This window comes from Penicillium bovifimosum (assembly GCF_028826915.1).
Source record: "Penicillium bovifimosum strain IBT 22155 chromosome Unknown utg000002l_segment0_segment0, whole genome shotgun sequence".
Lineage (NCBI taxonomy): Eukaryota > Fungi > Ascomycota > Eurotiomycetes > Eurotiales > Aspergillaceae > Penicillium > Penicillium bovifimosum.
This window is the reverse complement of record NW_026622711.1, coordinates 4,315,790-4,333,673: the sequence shown is the minus strand read 5'-3', so window position 1 is coordinate 4,333,673 and position 17,884 is coordinate 4,315,790. Positions and strand designations below refer to the sequence as shown.

Genomic DNA, 17,884 nt, shown 5'->3' with positions numbered 1-17,884 from the left:
GCAGCGTAAAAATTCAAACCTGAAACACATGTCACCTGGTTTGATAACAATTTAATGTTGGGTAACTAGTCTGACTTCTACCGATATCCAACCTTGCAAGTAGATTCAGATGAGCAATAAAGGAAATTCATTCATCCAGCTAAGGGTATCACAACAAGACAACAAGCCCCAAACCCCCAAAACCCATAAAAGCAGCATGCTTGCCGACTCCACGACTCCAAGAAACATCCAACGCAATACATCTATCTCTTATTTATCCTTCTGAAGCGGTCGACCCTGTCGGACAGTTGCCACGCTAACACCCTCCTCGCCGGTCATCCAAGACGGCATCCGCTCGGGATCGACAATCCCCAGCTCCGCAAGTTTGCGAATTCCAGCGATGACATCGGATCCCGTAAAGGTAAGCGATATAGCAGGTAACGTCGACACAGATTCATCCTCCTCGTCGCTTTGATCTTGGCCTGAGCCCAGAGCATCGAGGAGTCTGATATCAAGACGGTCCAGCGGTGCAGGGGTGAGTGAAGACCCTAATGTCCCGAATCGGGAATCAATGGCCAAGCGGCGTTTCTTTAATTCTGGGCAGAGAGAACCGGGGTCTGGACCATGGGGTCGTTTGCTCGTTGATAAATCAGTATTTTCTTTATCGTCTGCTTGATCTGATTGACTCGTTCGGATATGCTCTTCGGCTGAGACTGTGCTGGAGGGTCGAGGATCTAGTGGACTTCCTTCAATTGCTGCGTCTGCAAATATGCTGAATGCACCATTTGATGCCGTTGAACGCCCGGGGCCCCGAAGTGCTAGGAGCGTTGGCAGATTCTTCGCTGCTAGGGATGTCGCCTGCAGGGAGAATCGTTCCTGGGGACGGGAGAGAGCCTTGGGGATGGAATCGCGCACCAGGCGCTGAAGAGTCCTGGTATCGGTAGCCGCCGAGGTTGTTGATGGGGTAGCTTTTGACCCCGTGGGTGCTGTGATAGAGGTGTAGACGTAGGGGCAACTATCTGGGAAAGCGATGTAGATGACGCGCGATGAGTCGGCGAAGATTTCGGCTGTCTGTCTGGGAGATTGATATGGCGAGTCAACGACAAAGATGCGTAGGAATGTCAATGGCAGAGTTGCCGAGCGGGCGAGGTGGTAATGCGCTTTGACGAGTGGGGAGATTTCCCGTTGGAGAGCCTGCACAAACGTTGCCGCTTGCATGCGGGGTATAGAGCTGGACCAGTCGACCGATGGTACCTCTTTGGATTTCTTATGTTTTGTATCAATTCGGCTAAGCTCGAGCGCCGTCCATCGGAGACTGGCGGGATGGTCATCCATGTAGCGCAGATCTGCCATTGCCAACTGGCGCAGTGTAATTCCATGTCGCCAATCGCCTTCTAGGATCCGTTCCAGGACTTCGCGCTTCGCGCCCTTTCTATCTTGCAAATCTTCGTAGGCCCGGCGAACTTCTTCGATTGTCTCCCCGGCGGGGTAGGGGAGGGCTTCGTCATCGACTTTGTCGTCATGTTGGTCGGATTGTAGATATGGTGGAAACGAGGTGACGTTGCGATCATCAAGCCATAGGAAAGCCAAGTCCAGTAATGCTTGTCTGGATAGTTTCCCCAGGGATTTTGCGAGGGACGGAGCCGTTGAAGGAATGCGGAGGTTATGTGGGAGACTGGCTGTTGTCGGCGCGCGGACTGTCTTGGGACGCGCCATGGCTTGTATTGACAGATTTGGGCCCAAAATGTGAAGGTTCAAGAATTTATCTTATGTTAATGTGAATAGCATGCTTCGAGCCCCATTGCTTGTGTTTATGTTACAGCTCCCCAAGTTCTTTCGCGTCCGAATTCCCAACTCGCCGTCAACAAACACGCACGTGCTGATAAGCTTGATAAGGGATTTGATGGGGGCCTAGATACCTGATTCTCAAGGCGTCCATCATGCATAACTTAGTTAACTAAAAAGCACAGCCTTGGAGGGTCGCTGTGGGGTGAACTTCAGTAAGTACGTACGCCCACCGCACATCATACGACGCAGTATGTAGGCACCAAGACACTATTTCGTTGTCTCCAAAGCAGACCGCTTAGGCAGACATCATAGCCTGCCACATGTGACATACGGTACCCTACATACAGAATGAGTATCCCGTTCCTTCGAGTAGATCCCTTTTCACCCAGATCGTGTTTGAAATCAGGGACGGTGCTTGGATCGAATCATTTCATCGATATCGGTCTATCAGATCATAACTTCGTGAATCACTGCATCGTAGACATGAAGAGTGATGTTCAATCATGCCGAGGCTTTAGGCCTGGACCCACCCATGGATATGCTGACAAACATGTGGACCTCGATCAAGTCCCAAATCCCTAATCGCGTTACAGGACCACGGGTCCAAAGGAAGATGCGATTGGTCGTGGTTGACTTGCTTCTAAGCGAATCTCGCGAACTTTTGGTCTGAACGATTACGATCTCAGGAATGACCACCAATCTTTCCTCCCGTGAGCCTAACCTATAGTACCCCCTCCTACATCATGGGGGCGAACGAGCCACGCAAACGCGTCGCCGTAATTGGCACGGGGATGGCAGGGCTTGTCACCGCATATATACTCAGGAGCGATGCCCAGGGAAGATACGACGTGGAAGTATTTGAGAAGGTATGAAACCAGAGAGAAATTCCAATTCGCGACGCCGCAATACACGATCTATAGCTCACACAAACTTAAAAATCACACAGCAAGACAAACTCTCCCTCGACTCCGCATCCTACAATCTCTCAGCGCAAGATAGCGCAGGCAAACAAGCAGAACGCCTCGATCTCCCCATGCGCACATTCGCCGCAGGATATTACGAGGGCCTGAAACGAATGTACGATTATCTCGGCATCCCATATGGCTCGCTACGGTTTATATACTCTCTCTCAAATATGCCGGCCACCGCAACCCAACAAGCCTCCCCGTACTACATGCATGCCTCAAATAACCACCAAATACCGCCCTTGCGTCCGGACGGCCTATCATGGGCTGGGTGGCTGATCGAGGTGTGTTACCTGGCAATCTGCTATTATTGGTTCAAAGCCTGCTGTTTCTTCGTCCCGCCCAAGACGGTGGAGTCGTGTGGCGCAGAGGAAACTCTCCGCCAGTATGTGGAGAGGATCATGCTACCAAGTTACTACGTCAAGCACTATTTCCTTCCGGTCTTCGCGAGCGTTGCGACTTGTTCACACGACGCGTTGATGGATTTCCCCGCTCTTGATCTGGTGGACTATGGGAGGCGGACTTTCCGCAAGAATCATTACACTGTTCTCGGTGGTGTCCAGCACGTTGAGAAGAAGCTGTCGGAGAATTTAACGTGTAGACTCGGCACGGAAGTCACAGCTGTCGAAAATATCGGGACGAAGGTTCAGATCAGCTGGACAGATACGCGGGATGGCAAACGCAGCGAGCGACTATTCGACCACGTTGTTCTGGCCGTAACACCCGACGTGGTCGGCTCAATCTTCCAGCCTCTCCGCAGCGCAATGGCAGCTGTGCCCACAACGACTGTGGAATCGGTTGTGCACCGCGACTTTTCCAAGATCCTGGATTCCAGCAGATCTCTCTGGAAGCAGGTGAATTTGAAGCCAGGCGATTCAGCGCCCCACCCACTCCACATGTGCTCTAATGCCACGGCAACGGAGACGATTCACGAGCATCCGTCATCTGCTCTGATTACGACTTATCCTATTACTCCCATTGACGCCGAGAAGGTCTTGTACACTGCTACATTTACCCGTGTGTTGCGGTCTTCCACCAGCAGACAAATTGTCAACCAAATCTTCAGCCAGCACAGGTCTGGAGAGGAGAAGAGTCAGCTCTGGCGGAATGGCGATGGCAATGTCTGGCTGGTCGGTGGTTGGTGCTGGGATGGGATGGTGTTGCTTGAGGGATGTCTTGCCTCTGCGACGAGGGTGGCAAATGCCCTTGATGTTGAGGTGCCCTGGATGAAGGGTTCCTTTTTATAATGACCTGTCAAGAACATAACGAGGCTTGGATGTTGATATGCAGATTGCTCGGCAGACTTTTGTTCGTTGCCTTTCTGAATTTCTTGATGAGATTCGGTGCGGTCATGTCTTCTTCAGACCAATGGAGCAACGAACAGAAGTCTGCCGGGTACATATAATTGTTGATATACGCGTTGGACATAACATATACCATTTGAATAAACACTTCTTGATCATTTGATTTCGGCAATGCGGGAACCCATTGCTACCTATGCGCAGTCTCCATGTCATCCACAGGTCATCTGGCTAGCTTCTTCGGCCCTTCTGTGCGTTTAACAGACTGGCGTCCAGCCTCAAACCTTATACTATGCAACCAAGCTCGGCCACAATAAGACTATATGGCAATGGGCACTATTTCACTAGTCCATAGCCCGATGCTTATAGAAAAGGTAGGTAGAGGTCCACTAGAATGCAAAAAGTTCATTGAAATATGCAACATAACACGCTAAATGACCACTTCTAGCAATCAAGCTTCCCTAGTGGGAACGTAATAACTATATACAGGATCCATTAATGCGATGGCGGGCCAACAGTCTCCTCCGCTTGCGCATCCAAATCATCAGTCCCATGTCCTTCCTGAACAGCCTCATAGAACGGAGCATACTTGCTCTTCATTCTCAATTTCTTACCAAAGAAATAGAATCCAATGGGAATCGGAACAAGGATAGCTGCAACGCATCCGAGAAGCGTGGACGCCCATTGGATACCCATACCTTGGAACATCTGTCGCGAGAAAAGCGGGAAGCTGGCTGCTAACATTGACCGGCAGAATGTGTTTGCTGCTATGGCGGATGCGGCGCTGGAGATGATATGTTAGATGACGGACCGAAAATCGAAGTATAGAAAATATGACTTACAACACGAGGTATGTGTCAATCAGATAGTTGAACAGTTGGATGAAGATGACGAGAAGTCCAAAGCCGGTGAAGAGACCGCTCAGGGTGGGAACGATCCAGTGGATAGTACCGTTGAAACCGGTCCATCCGAACCAGAAGAGCCCGGCAGCGAAGAGACCACCACCGAAGATTACGGGCGGAAGACGCCACTCCGGGACAGGGACACCGCCGTTCTTGCTGAGCTTTTGATTGTACCACCTGCTTGATATGATGATATAAGCCGCGGCGATGAATAGACCTGCCACCATGCCGAAGAGAGGAAGACCTCCAACTCCGGCGTTCATGCCATATTCCCCTTGGAAGACGAGCGTATAGGCTGTCAAGAAGCAGTAAAGCAAGCCGTAGATGAAGCTCAGATAGATAGTGACAGCAAGAATCAAGGGCTCGTTAATCAGCAGCCGAAGTGGGCGGGAGAAGTTATTTACAATCAGCTCTCGAAGATCAACCTCGATTTCTTCCTGCTTGGCGTGGATTCCCCAGTTCTTAGTCCGGCGACGCAGCTCCGCGGCTTTGTCAACAAGGACAACAGGCGGATATGACTCCCTCAGGAAGAAAAGGTTCAGGACGAAAGCGCCGAATCCCATGAACGCGGGGATGTATGCAGTCCACCGCCAGCCGAGATGGGACATGTTAATGAAGCCTCCAATGAAAGGTGCCAAGAGAGGGCCTAGGAACACTGTGGACGAGAAGCAGGCGATGGCGGGTCCACGGCTGCGGTTGTCCCATATATCAGAGAACACTGCAGCCACAACCGCCAGGGGACAACTGCCGAAGATACCACAGAAGAATCGACAGATTAAGAGAGTTTGTAGGTCTTTTGCGACTGCAACTGCGATGTTGAAGATGCCGAATCCAAACATAGCGATGATAATGGGGAAGCGACGGCCCCGGAGCTCGGATAGCGGAGCCCAAATTAACGGACCTGAGGCATAACCGACGATATATAGCGAGCTGGAGAGAATAGCAACTTCGAGACCAACGTGAAAGTGGCTCGCGACATTACGGGAGGAAGAACTGAAGACGGCGGAGTCGAAGGTCGAGCAGATACTGGTGAAGGCGAGGATGGCACTGATGTAGCATCTAGGTTGGTAAATATTAGCATTGGAAGATACAGTCGGCAAATGCGCAGCGCAACATAACTCCTACAACCACAGTTGTTGTACTTACTTCTTTTTCACAGGCCAATTGAGCGGGTATAACGGGTCGTCCGGCCCATCGAACTCCACAACGTAATCTTCGCGCGCAGGGAGAAGTGGGGGATACTCCTTCCCCCCACCAAAAGGGGGCAAAGGCGTCCGCGACGGTCGCGACTTAAGGCTCTCTCCGACAGTGAGCGCATGTTGAGCGCGTTGCGTCTCAGTCCTGCTCAATGCGCGCGAAGCCGCCGTCCGCTGACGTTCCAAGTCGAGCTCCGTATTCCGTGATTGCAGCCTGTGCACCTGCGGGTCATATTCAAACGAGCTACTTGAGCTCAACGACGACGCACTCGAACTTGAAGACCTCGGTCTGTCTGCATCAATGGATCGCCGTGGCTTTTCACTCGATATGCGTGGATCGGCCTCAGGCATTCGGTCAGACATATTGCCCGCGGAGACCGCTTTACTGATGCGGATGTTGGAATCTGGACGATCTCGCTGCTCTTCTTGGCTGTAGTGTATGTCGCCCTGCTGTCAGAGTAAAGAATCGAGTGCCTGATGGGAAAAGAAAGGCTTTGTCAAGTGCGGATTACTTGATATAAAAAGATTTTTTTCATTAGAAAAATAGGAGAGCCCGAGCCCCGAAGTACTAACTATGACCGTCTAGACCCACCGGATAGGTAGCACCGAGCGGCTTCAGCGTAGGAGAACTGCCGAACAACCGGCCGGTTTAGGGCGACGAAGTTGGGATTTGGATTTCATGAGTAGTTCTTGAGATAGACTTATGAATCCAAGTCAAGTAACAAACTAGTAATCAACAATTTCCATCTTTACTGGAGATGTTTGAATTGGATTGTTCTTTTTCTGGAGGTCAGGTGTGAATGTCTCGGCTTGCCGCTGCCGAGATGGTTGACTAATGACGTCATCATTATTCAGCGCATGCACGATGGATCCAATGATTCCAATCTCGTGGCTCGAACCTAGGTAGTGAGGCACAGTACATGTGGGAAGCTGATTAGATTAGATTGAATATATGGCCTATATTATATCGTTATATACATGATCATACTCATACGGGCCTACAGTGTACACTAAGCAGAGACTCAGACTATCTTGGCACAGCATCAACATCTTGATACATGATATCACGGTTGCTTGATGTGGGGATTGGGCATCCAACTACTAGTATGGTGGTCAAAGCCCAAGGCCACACTCCTATGGGCAAGGTGAAACATGAATGGACACATCGAGAAATTTCTTCAACGAACTACCTAAAATGACCAGTCACCACTCTCAATGAGTTGGAGGATCTACACAGTATGCTATCAGTATCATCTTTCCTTTCTGCTCTTGTACTGGTCCAAGATCTACCAGGGAACTTGTATCATTCCATCCAAGGTCAATCTATAACTAGCATTTACGACGAGGTACCATTGACATGATACTCGCAGCTGCAGCCCCAAGGGTTGTACTGTGTAAATAACAAAAAGACCCTGTCCCCCCGAATGGAAGAGGCTCAATCATTTACCCACCCTAAAGTTCGCCCATTACCAAATACCACATCAAGAAGACCTCAGATAGCCATCTGAACACACACAGAATTTAGAAACCTCACTCACCCCCTCTTCGCAACAACGACAACCCCTTTAACAACCCTCCCTTTAGCCCACCACGAAAACGCAACCCTGGCAACCGAATACTTCCCCATCCCAATACCAAAAGGCCTCGCCTCCCCAGTCCTCCTCTCAATAAACCCCGCCAACCCCCCAAAAACATGTTTCGAGATATCCCTAATCTCAATCTGCGTAGCGTCGTAGCCCGCCTCAACAAGCAGATCCACGTATTCCTTTTCTGAAATGAAATTGCCGAAAGGCGCGTTCGTGCCCCAGCATACAAGTCGCAAGAGAATCTTATCGTACCAGGTTATACTGCTGCAGAGTATCAAGTCGAATGCCATGAATGAGGCGTTGAGGGTATTGCACGCGTAGCGCAGGATGGGGAGACGGGAGGGACGGAAGTGGTAGAGTGTGTCTAGGGCCAGGAGCCATGTTGATGCGTTGGTTCCTCCGGTTTGGGCTGCAAGGGTCGCGGTTGATTTCTCCAACTCGCCGGCCCAGGAAGTGGGAGCTGCGGCGTCCGCGCAAAATATTTTTGCGGGAATTGAGGACTCGTTTTCGCGGTTGAGACGCGCTGCGCCGAGCGAGGCCTGTGCTGGCTCGATTGTGATGCCGATGTAGGATTCTAGACGGGGTAATGCAGCGGATTGCATGCTCTTGCCATGACGAGACCGTAGGCTTGACTCTGTTGATTTGATATCGGGGTATGATTTCATTGAGGCCGTTATCCCAGATTCAGCCCTGGGATGGGACTGGGTGGAAGAGCCTTTCAACAGACTAGTCAGGTACAGTGATTGATCACCGCATCCACACCCGATATCCAAGATTCTCACGGCGGATTTGCGCTCCGTTGATAGCGCCGCTGTGAGTACTTGGTCCAGAAGCGCTTGGCAGGCTTCTGGAAAGTCATTTGTGTGCTGGGAAACTGGTTAGCGTTGTCTAGAATAGGCATTGTATGTGGTGTGCTCGTTGGAGCTGAGGTCTGAGCTCATTTACCTCCCAGTACCCCATGTTCATCCACATAGTCTGTGGTGGGAGCTGAATGTTGAGAACGGCATGGTCTAGGCCGTATACATTTGCGCGTGGTTTGCGCAGGGCACGCTTGAGGAATTGTAGCATTTCTCGATGACCTCTCCGGGTGTTACGTGGGAGCTCCCTTTCTTGAGTGGTTGCGAAGCTGATAGACGGTGGTCAATGCCAAGCCTTTTGCTCGGGTGGATGATCGATCTGTTATCAATGCCAATTGCCAAGGTGCGTTCTAGACGCACTGATCTTGTTCCATACAGATAACTATAGATTAGATCGAAGCATTGACCAGGTTTGATCATTACGATGATATGCTACGCAAGTCTAAAGGCACTGAAACAGATCAAAACGTAGTGACGTCTGAAATTATTATAAACTGCGTGAAGAAATTCATCACTCATCCACCCACCCCCCTCGACTTTCAAATACAAGATCTGAAGTGGCTCTGGCTGCTAAAAATAGAGGACAAGATCGCTGAAAACAAACACTATCAACAAGAAAGGCAAAGACGGTGAAGCCGGGCTAACGTAAAAGCCCAGGACAGTCACCATCTAGAGCAGCAGAGTAGAGCGGCAGGGCAATCATCAAAGACTGGGGTTTTGTTTTTTTTGGGGATTTTTGCCGATAAATTTTTTCTTATTTTAGCATCGAAGACAATGCTTTAAGCAGCAGTCCCCACACCGTGCTTCAGGTCAAGAGTACTTGAACCATCGGGCTTCTGTGAGGCCAGGAACTTCTTGAACATATCGGAGATGTCTTGCTCGGACTGCTCATCCGCACCGTTCTTCTCCATGATTAGACCACGGAGCCAGTGGTTCTCCAGCTCGAGTTGAGACACGCGGGCCTCGAGGATCTCGTTCTTTTCGGTGGTCTCCTTGACGGTCTGCTCCAGGGCAGCCTCACGTTGCTTCTTCTTCACACGGAAGCGAGCACTGGCGGCAGTGTTACGGCGGCGCTTGTCCTCCTCAGCCATCTGGCGGCTAGCCTCCTCGGCGTTCTCCTGGATCGACTTTGCGGAGCTCTTGCGCTTGGTGCCGGTGACCGGGGCGGGAGGCGACATAGAAGTGGTGGGAGGGGCCGGAGCCACCTTAGGGGTAGCGCTGAATGGCGCAGTCTGAATGGGAGCCTGGTTCGACGTCACATGCCCGCTGGGAAGAGACGGAGCAGCCGGGAAGTGCGCATTGTGCATAGGCACCTGGGCATTGGCCCCGCTCAAGTCGTGATCGTAGTTGGGCAAGGCACTGAGACCCTCGGCTGTAAGCTATTAGCATTCATTCAATTTCCAAGTAGTATCCACGTCGCGGTGTTCAGTGGCCGGTGCCCCGAAGAATGATTGAGGGTCCGGGAAGAGGTGTTTCCAATCACGTGAAATGGCGTAATAGCGGGGGGTATTCACGCCAACGCCAAGTCAAGTTTGATTGAAAACCCCCCTGTTTAAAAACATGGGAAGGATGCGCAAGGAGGACTCGAGATCCGACATCGACGGATCAAGCTGTGGAAGGAGGGGAGGGGAGTGGGCAGGGAAGAGGAGGGTATGAAGCGCACGAAGCGCCTAAAAAGCCATCCCGAGCCAAGAGTTGGCTCGAGCATTGAAGCTTAATGAACAAAAATGACGAATTCATGAGGCAGCCAATGACACAGCATGTAAGATGTAGACATTGGGCCCATGCACACGATTTTGATGTAGCCCACGGGGAATGGTGTGATCAGGGGAAAGATATGCAGGCCGAACTCTCAACTGGCCAACCAGCGACATGAGATACAGGAACAGATTATGAACCACACTCACTATTTAGGAAATCCAAGAACTTCAAATCCGCGTTTTGCGTGGCTTGGTCGACCACATCGTGTGTCTTGTCATCGTCAGAGGGGAATGGAGGCAAGCCGAAATCGGTGAACTTGTCGAACTCGAAGAACTCTGTGTTGGTGAACAAAGCTAGATCCTCATCGTTGAAAGTAGCCTGCTGCTGCTGTTGCTGCTGCAGGGCCTGGTCGTACGGCGAAGGGATCGCATTCAAATCATCGAGGTATTGCGAGAAGTTGGGCATGCGACGCCCGTTGTAGCCGGCCATGACGATGGTTTCTGGTCGCGGTGCGAATCAATCAAGGCTTAGAAGCCCGGGTCCTGTTTGTCGATGCCGATGGCTAACGTGGAATTGCGCGTTGCGCGAACGGAGAGAGGCGTGACTCAAATGCCGAATGCGGCTCGGTGCGGGATCGTGGAAGGTGCGATGAAAGTCGACGCACTGGTGACAATTCTTTCCGCGATTCGATGGAATGGCGAATGTGAAGATGTTGGAACGTGGGTAGATTACGGAGAGAAGGAAGTAGAAGTTGGGGACCCCCAAGTGGATTTTTTCTGTGAGCGTTCGGTGGGGTTGCAAGAGGGAAGCCCGGGGGCCGGAGGGGTGATGATTAATCCCCCGATTTGCCTAATTTGCCTCCCGGTCCGAACAATGGCCTTGCTTTGTCTTCTGTAGGTCTTGGATTTATTGGAATGGATAGAAAATATCTCACTATTTTGAACCTATTCTACATCGTTACTTCTCACACTCCTTCACACTCTCTGGTTTCCGTGAAGGAAATATCTTTGTACAGACTACAGAGTCCATCGTGAGGCGATCCGTTGCCGAAGATCGGAGCCCACCGAGTTTAAATTTCAGGGTTCCACGTTGCCCTTTCCAGGACATTCCCACGTTGATCAATGTGCATGAAAATGACAGAAATACTGCAAGACTTACGCACTGTTCTATATTCCTCATTCCATGTCAATCTTGCTGTCGATTGTTCAAAAAGTACCTAATTCTTCGAATAAACCAGCGACAAACGCGGCTCCCACCTACTCCGTACAGTAGTCCAAATGCCGAGACGGCGGGCCCCGAATGGATGTGACACCGTGATTGGTCGACCTGAGTTGGTTGGTCAGCCTGGGTTTGTCAGCCTCGGACAAGGAACATGATGTCCGAGTGAAGTCATTCCTAATCATTCCGAGGTCGGCCATCAAGCTGAATATGTGCCCTGTATTGATTATGCTGTTGAACATCTGTTTAAGGACATGGGGGGGATTTGATCACTTTGCATTGGTGTCGTACAGACGGTCTACAACGTATAACTACGGAGTAAGTGGACTTACTTTTTCAATAAGGCCCCATGCTGATCACAAAGCACGGGCTTCGATAACCTTCTACCACAGTAACAGATGCAACAGATGCCGGACATTTAGTTAACCACTTGTGGCTTGAATTAGTCCCCTTTCCTTCGGGATAATACACCCGGAATGTCAGCCAATATTTCAGTACAACCGAGGCATTAAGGCTGGACTCAATCGATTTGTACATCGAATTGGTAATTGAAATAGACAATCCGAATCCCCGATCTCACGGCATCACACCCCTATGTGTCAAGAACATCCTGTGTCAGAGCCTCAGAGGTGGATGCAATGAATGACAGTTAGCATGGAAAATCATGTCCTAGTGTACCCACAGTAACTTGTTTACTCCATGCCGTTGATTCCACGTTCAGAACCAGCACACATCATGGCCTACTAGATTGGCTAATCAGGACATTCAATCCATGTTCCACTAACTATTCAGGACTGACCTTTGAAGCTACTATAATGGACCTCGCTTGACTTCTTTCCATTGCGTGCTGGTTCTCCGAACAGTGATCTCTTAGCCGCATTCTCCGCTCACGGGTTCCCATGCTCTGAACATTGACAGAACATCAGCTCTAGGGAGCTAATATGCCGGTTGAAGACACCTACACAGTTACCGGAGAACAAGATGGACGCTTTCCTGCATGCCCACCTTGTCTTCCAGCCACTTATATCTTCTATCAGAAGCATGAAGTCTATTCTGGAACACCCAAGGCCTATAGACAAAGAACTGTCCGCGTATGCGAAATTCTTTTGAGTAGGACTCAATAAGCATGGTTACTGCGTGTTGTCTAGAAAGCCTCGAAGATCGTCAGGTGCGTCCACGGGTATTTTTGGCTCATACTGTGACGCATGGCAAGGTTTGGAGGTGTTCTTAGGAACTTGCTGGAATAAGTCTTGTGACTTGAGGGGAACGAGTGCTTCTCAGACAGGAGCAGGACTGGGATAAATGGTTCTCTCACAGCTGTTCTTCTTCTTCTTCTTCTTCTTCTTCTTCTTCCTTTGTGCACAGAAATATCAGATATCATCTTTGTTTTCCTTCTGGCCGTCACACATCCTTCCCAATCACGCGAATACAGGACAACCGCTTGTAGGTATAAAATGAACTGGGAACCATTGCTCTCATCTTCCGGGGCTGCGCCTTGCGTATCGGAATTCCACAGCCTCATTTCGCCGAAGCCGTCGACAGATGGTAGCACGTCCTTGGTTTTCGTTTTCCAGCGGGATTCCTCTGGGTTGTTTCGTTTTTTCTAGTCAATTTTTCCTGGCACCCCCAGTGGGGCCTGGTCGAGTCGAGCCGAGCACCTTTGCTTCTCCTCGTCATCCTTTCGTCGCCTTTCGAAAGAGGGGTCCCTCTTTTCATCACTTTTGCGTTTTTTTACCTCCATTACCGTCTCACGATTCCCTTTTCCTGCGGACTGGCCGATCGATAGGTCTTCCATTCATCGTGCCGTCGCTGAGTTTATCCGCCGTACTGATAGGCTCGGGTTTGTTGATCCCCCGCTTGTGGGCCCTCAGCCGTTACGGCCCCTTGGACGCCGAGCTCCTAGCTGAACTGGGATTTCGGCCAGGCGAAGGACACAGCCAAGCAAGAGGGCGACTGGAACCAGATCCTCAATTTCTGGGGGGATATGGGTTGCGATCCGGCCTATGACAATGTCAAGCCTGGGCTAGAGACCTTTGGAAACCTTCCACCGCGCATGCGAGCACTGCAGCGGCGCCATAAGGCGAAGTACCCGAAGCGACAAACGTTCATCTCCGGTATGGATGATTCCGACGATGACACCGAAGAAGCCGACCTCGAGGACGATGATATACCGGAAGACGCGGTACCCGAGATAGTCCTCTTAGAGGTCATTAGTCTAACTATTCGTATAAATACACTTTTGCCCAATATTTGTGATTATTCATTCCGACTTGGAGAAACCATTCACGTGGTCTTTTTATACGTTACCGACACCTCAGTGATCATGTTAATATTGTCCTCCTTTTGAGTCTCAAGCTCTAGAATCGACGTTTGACTCTCCGAGTCACGGATATTTGTATGCACAATGTCGGTTTGTGTTGCGCCCAAGGTGTTGTCGAATACCCTCCCACGAAGAGGCAAGATCGGATACGAAATCATGTTGTAGTTCTCCGAATCTGTGCTAGGGAATACCTTCACGAGAAGAGGCTTCAGAGCAGGAATAGATGCAGCGGTGATGGCGAGGCCATCTTCCACGGCTGCCCAAATGAGTAGCGGAGCGAGTTCCCCTAAGCAGTAAAGACAGATTAGCTTGTGGTCGAATCAAATGAATAGGGATAGGGCATTCATGTAAACGTACAGGTAAAGTCGGATTTTGCTGAAAGGGCCTTGAGGTAGATCGTCTTGACTATGGAAGCTGCCCCAGCGCTGTGAGGAGATAAGTCAATGAGAGGTTGCCCTTGATAGTTGAAACGCTGGAAGGGTTCCATCTGCGACTCACAAGATTCCAAGGCTCATTGCAAATGCCACACCAAACTTTTCTTTCTTCTTCATTTGCAGGTTCCAGACAATCGTCCACGGCAGCAATGCTAGGATGAAGTCTTGTAATCCGGAATAAGCTGCGTGAGGAGAGTTAGTTGATCCACAGATATCTCGAGAGGACCGTCAAGCATCCATACCCCCAACGAATAAAGAGAAATTGGTAAAGACGTCTGGAGCCCAACACTCTGATGGAATCGCCGGATTCCACAAGTGCCGAGGGTCTTTGCATTGCACGAAGACGAACAGCGCAGCCAGGATATTGACGATGTTCATTGTAATGATCACAACCCAAAGCACAATCTTCATCCATTTCTCAACCACAATCCGAAGCAACGTGACCGCAAAGGACGTTTTCCCAAGGGTGCACGCCATGATTGCGAGGCTTTCACCGATGTTGCACAAAAGTCCGACTTCCATCACATTGTTCGGATTTCGCGCAACAACTGCGAGATGTTGACCAAGTCCTGCATTAGCGGCGACATGAGAGACAGCAGCGTAGGCAATCAGACAACACTGTCAGGGATAGAAGTCAGCCAGGAGGTCCATGTTGCCCAGGTACAAAGCCAATGAAGCGTCTTACGATGGCGGTTACGGCAATGCCATCATCCCAGCCGAACACCTTTCGCAAGTGTACTCGCACATACAAGCGCATCAAAACGAATATCAATGCGGAGATTGACATCGTCCACATCACAGCTTGCACTGTGGAGGCTCGACTCTCGAGCGAGAGAGAGGTATCCGCAGTAGCAGCCATGTTGAGCGTTGAGGCTATGCGGAATCACAGTGGGATGCGTGTGAATCCGAGTATCGAATTATCCCAGCCCATGTGGACTGAGGACTGGGAGTAAATAAGGCTCGTCCGCATGATTCTGTCAAATGCCAAGATTGGACTGGCCATCTAACGAATATGACAGGGGAGTTGGTGGCGTTGTGAGGTCAGATATTATTTCCAATATTATTGCCATGATGCACGGAACCCCTAATTGACACCTCGATATACGAAGAAACATGAGCGATCGTTTAAGCGTCCCAATCGACACAAGCTTCACTTTTCGCACGGGCTAGCCCTGGGGCAAAGCGGGGCTATATCGTGAAGAATAGGTAATTAACAGGTGGTTGTAGGCGCAAGACTACCCGAACGGCTGGTAAGCGGAGTCCAGACCCGATATGATATATCACCGGCCATACGCATCAGGATGCTTCTTCAGACGCTAGGGTTACGCCGCTGTCAGTGTGCCGCTGTCAGTCCGCGGTTTGCGGGTCCAACCGCCAACGGAGTTGAGTGGCTTTAGTCTCATCGGAAAGCGATTCAGATTCGTCGAACAATACGATAGACTCCACATCCCGGCTTCCCCGTGTGTGGAGGTAGAGCGCTAGACAACACTTGGAATAGCGTCTCCAGAAAATGGCACCCAAGACTGCCAGCACTTATGCACTGTTAGAATGGCCTTCGCGCCAGTGAGACTCTGCCCTTTGGCAAAACCCCTGCCCAGATTTTGTGGTAAAAAGTTTAAGCTCATCCATCTTCCCCTTATAATCCAGCGTATCCCAGAGTTTGGAGAGCTTGAGGAACTGTGAGGTAGCAATAGTCAAAACTGCACTGGTCCACACTGTCTCATCTATCTGCGGTCCCATTGTGTTTCAAAAGCGGAATCAATTCGAAACCCGTTTACCGCACGTACTTTTGGGTGCGCACAGGATGCACCCTGTCACAATGTTGAACCCGGTCGCTTTTCCTTCAGGCGTGTGGGCCCAGACCCTGGCCACTATTGGTCTATTGTTAATGACAAAGGTGATTTGGGATGTTTTCTTTTCACGGCTGAGAAACATCCCTGGTCCGAAGCTGGCCAAGATAACTGATCTCTGGCGCGCTGCACATGCACACGGTGGACGTATCGATCTCAAGAATGTTCAACTGCACCGGACTTATGGCACAGCAGTACAAATCGGGCCCAACTGCGTGAGCATATCAGACCCAAGTCTGATTCGGACGATCTACTCCACCCGCAATCCATGGAAAAAGGTTGGGATACATCGTCCCAGAGTGAATGACGTCCGAAAGAAGATCTGCTGACCTGTGGCAACAATGCAAAGAGTGACATGTACCGTCCCAACGATGTATTACTCAATGGCCACCGACTTTCAAACCTCTTCAACACCCAGGATGAAGAATGGCACAACCAAAACATCCGGCCTATTCGGAGTCTTTGGACTATGACCAAGGTTCTGGAATACGAACCTCTCATTGATGAAACGATTACCAAATTTGTGGACAAGCTGGCGTTGAGATTCGTCGATGGCGATAATGCTGGAAAAGTTTGCCCAGCGGATGAATGGATTGGTTTCTGTGAGCATATTCAGCAATATACTGGGAAAACTGAAACTAAAAATCTGTAGTCGCTTGGGACGTCACTGCCAATTTTAGCTTTGGTCGACACTATGGGTTCCTTGACCAGGAAAAGGACGTCGACAATCTGATCACAGACTCCACTGCTGGCCTGAGATACTTCGCACCAGTAAGTACCCTGGTGATCTCAGAGGGAACCAGCCATGTGACTGATACAGCCCACTAGGTCTCACAAATCCCATGGATTGACAATCTTCTTGACAAGAACCCGGTCAAGCGTATTGGCCCCAAGCCTACCTTGACCGGCGTGTTGTATGCCTTCAAGGTTGTTGCAGAGTACCAGGCACAACTCGCTGAGAAACAAATCAGCGCTGGCACTGTCGACCACACGCTTGACAAATACGTGCAACTGAAGAAGACGCACCCCGACATGGTCGATGATAACCAGATCGTAAACTGGCTGATGCTGAGCATCCTCGCTGGAGGGGACACAAGCTCCGCCACCATGCGTGCTGCCGTTTATTATCTAGCCAAGTCGCCCAATGCGACGGCCAAACTTGCCAATGAATTGAAAACTGCCGGTGTCGTTGCTCCTGCTCCTTGGAAGGAGATCCGGGACTTGCTATATCTGGACGCTGTCATTCGGGAATCTGTGCGTGTCAGTCCCGGTATCGCTATGGTTTTTGAGCGTGTTGTCCCAGAGGGCGGGCTTACGCTTCCGGATGGTCGATACATTCCTGCCGGGACCAAGGTCGGTATCAACCCATTCGTCACGAACCGTGATTACGGAGTCTTCGGAGACGATGCGGATGACTTCAATCCGGACCGTTGGCTTCAGGGCAAGGATGAAAGTTCAGAACACTTCGAGGCACGTGAACGGCGCATGAAGGATACTGTGGACCTTTCTTTCGGTGGTGGAGGTCGAGTCTGCATGGGCCGGTATCTCGCTATGTTAGAGATCAAAAAGCTGATCGCGTCGCTGTATAGCTCGTTCGATGTGAGTGATGAACAGTATTCCCTGGTCCCTTCTCGGTGCTGACGTGTCGTAGATTCAACTGGTGAATCCCAAGCACGAGTGGAAGTGCCAAACTTCCTGGTTCGTGTATCAGTACGATATGCCTATGGTCATTCGGCGCCGGTGAAATGGCCTCCCCGGGCCATTTGGTGCAATACCGCAAACCGGAC

General features: G+C 50.5%; 7 protein-coding genes across 7 annotated transcripts; 2 read left to right on the top strand and 5 right to left on the bottom strand.

Annotated features, from left to right (window-relative positions):
- Positions 1 to 249: 249 nt before the first annotated feature.
- On the bottom strand, positions 250 to 1,695 carry N7515_002822 (CENP-N/CHL4 family protein; the record flags this gene model as incomplete). The annotated part of the gene is made up of 1 exon (XM_056663566.1): positions 250 to 1,695. The coding sequence occupies one exon, from the start codon at positions 1,693 to 1,695 to the stop codon at positions 250 to 252; it is 1,446 nt and encodes a 481-aa protein (XP_056525679.1).
- An 815-nt stretch (positions 1,696 to 2,510) lies between these two features.
- On the top strand, positions 2,511 to 3,979 carry N7515_002821 (uncharacterized protein; the record flags this gene model as incomplete). The annotated part of the gene is made up of 2 exons (XM_056663565.1): positions 2,511 to 2,633; positions 2,714 to 3,979. The coding sequence occupies 2 exons, from the start codon at positions 2,511 to 2,513 to the stop codon at positions 3,977 to 3,979; spliced, it is 1,389 nt and encodes a 462-aa protein (XP_056525678.1).
- A 549-nt stretch (positions 3,980 to 4,528) lies between these two features.
- N7515_002820 (MFS transporter) lies at positions 4,529 to 6,494 on the bottom strand (the record flags this gene model as incomplete). The annotated part of the gene is made up of 3 exons (XM_056663564.1): positions 4,529 to 4,817; positions 4,876 to 5,994; positions 6,082 to 6,494. The coding sequence occupies 3 exons, from the start codon at positions 6,492 to 6,494 to the stop codon at positions 4,529 to 4,531; spliced, it is 1,821 nt and encodes a 606-aa protein (XP_056525677.1).
- A 1,171-nt stretch (positions 6,495 to 7,665) lies between these two features.
- N7515_002819 (uncharacterized protein) lies at positions 7,666 to 8,785 on the bottom strand (the record flags this gene model as incomplete). The annotated part of the gene is made up of 2 exons (XM_056663563.1): positions 7,666 to 8,583; positions 8,663 to 8,785. 2 exons carry the CDS (start codon positions 8,783 to 8,785, stop codon positions 7,666 to 7,668), a joined length of 1,041 nt encoding a protein of 346 aa, XP_056525676.1.
- Positions 8,786 to 9,353: 568 nt separating this feature from the next.
- Positions 9,354 to 10,764, bottom strand: N7515_002818 (putative bZIP transcription factor (MetR); the record flags this gene model as incomplete). The annotated part of the gene is made up of 2 exons (XM_056663562.1): positions 9,354 to 9,946; positions 10,482 to 10,764. 2 exons carry the CDS (start codon positions 10,762 to 10,764, stop codon positions 9,354 to 9,356), a joined length of 876 nt encoding a protein of 291 aa, XP_056525675.1.
- A 3,012-nt stretch (positions 10,765 to 13,776) lies between these two features.
- On the bottom strand, positions 13,777 to 15,106 carry N7515_002817 (uncharacterized protein; the record flags this gene model as incomplete). The annotated part of the gene is made up of 5 exons (XM_056663561.1): positions 13,777 to 14,099; positions 14,171 to 14,238; positions 14,312 to 14,429; positions 14,490 to 14,865; positions 14,933 to 15,106. 5 exons carry the CDS (start codon positions 15,104 to 15,106, stop codon positions 13,777 to 13,779), a joined length of 1,059 nt encoding a protein of 352 aa, XP_056525674.1.
- Positions 15,107 to 16,066: 960 nt separating this feature from the next.
- N7515_002816 (cytochrome P450) lies at positions 16,067 to 17,841 on the top strand (the record flags this gene model as incomplete). Its single annotated transcript, XM_056663560.1, has 5 exons — positions 16,067 to 16,375; positions 16,447 to 16,699; positions 16,750 to 16,868; positions 16,926 to 17,696; positions 17,749 to 17,841. The coding sequence occupies 5 exons, from the start codon at positions 16,067 to 16,069 to the stop codon at positions 17,839 to 17,841; spliced, it is 1,545 nt and encodes a 514-aa protein (XP_056525673.1).
- Positions 17,842 to 17,884: the final 43 nt, after the last annotated feature.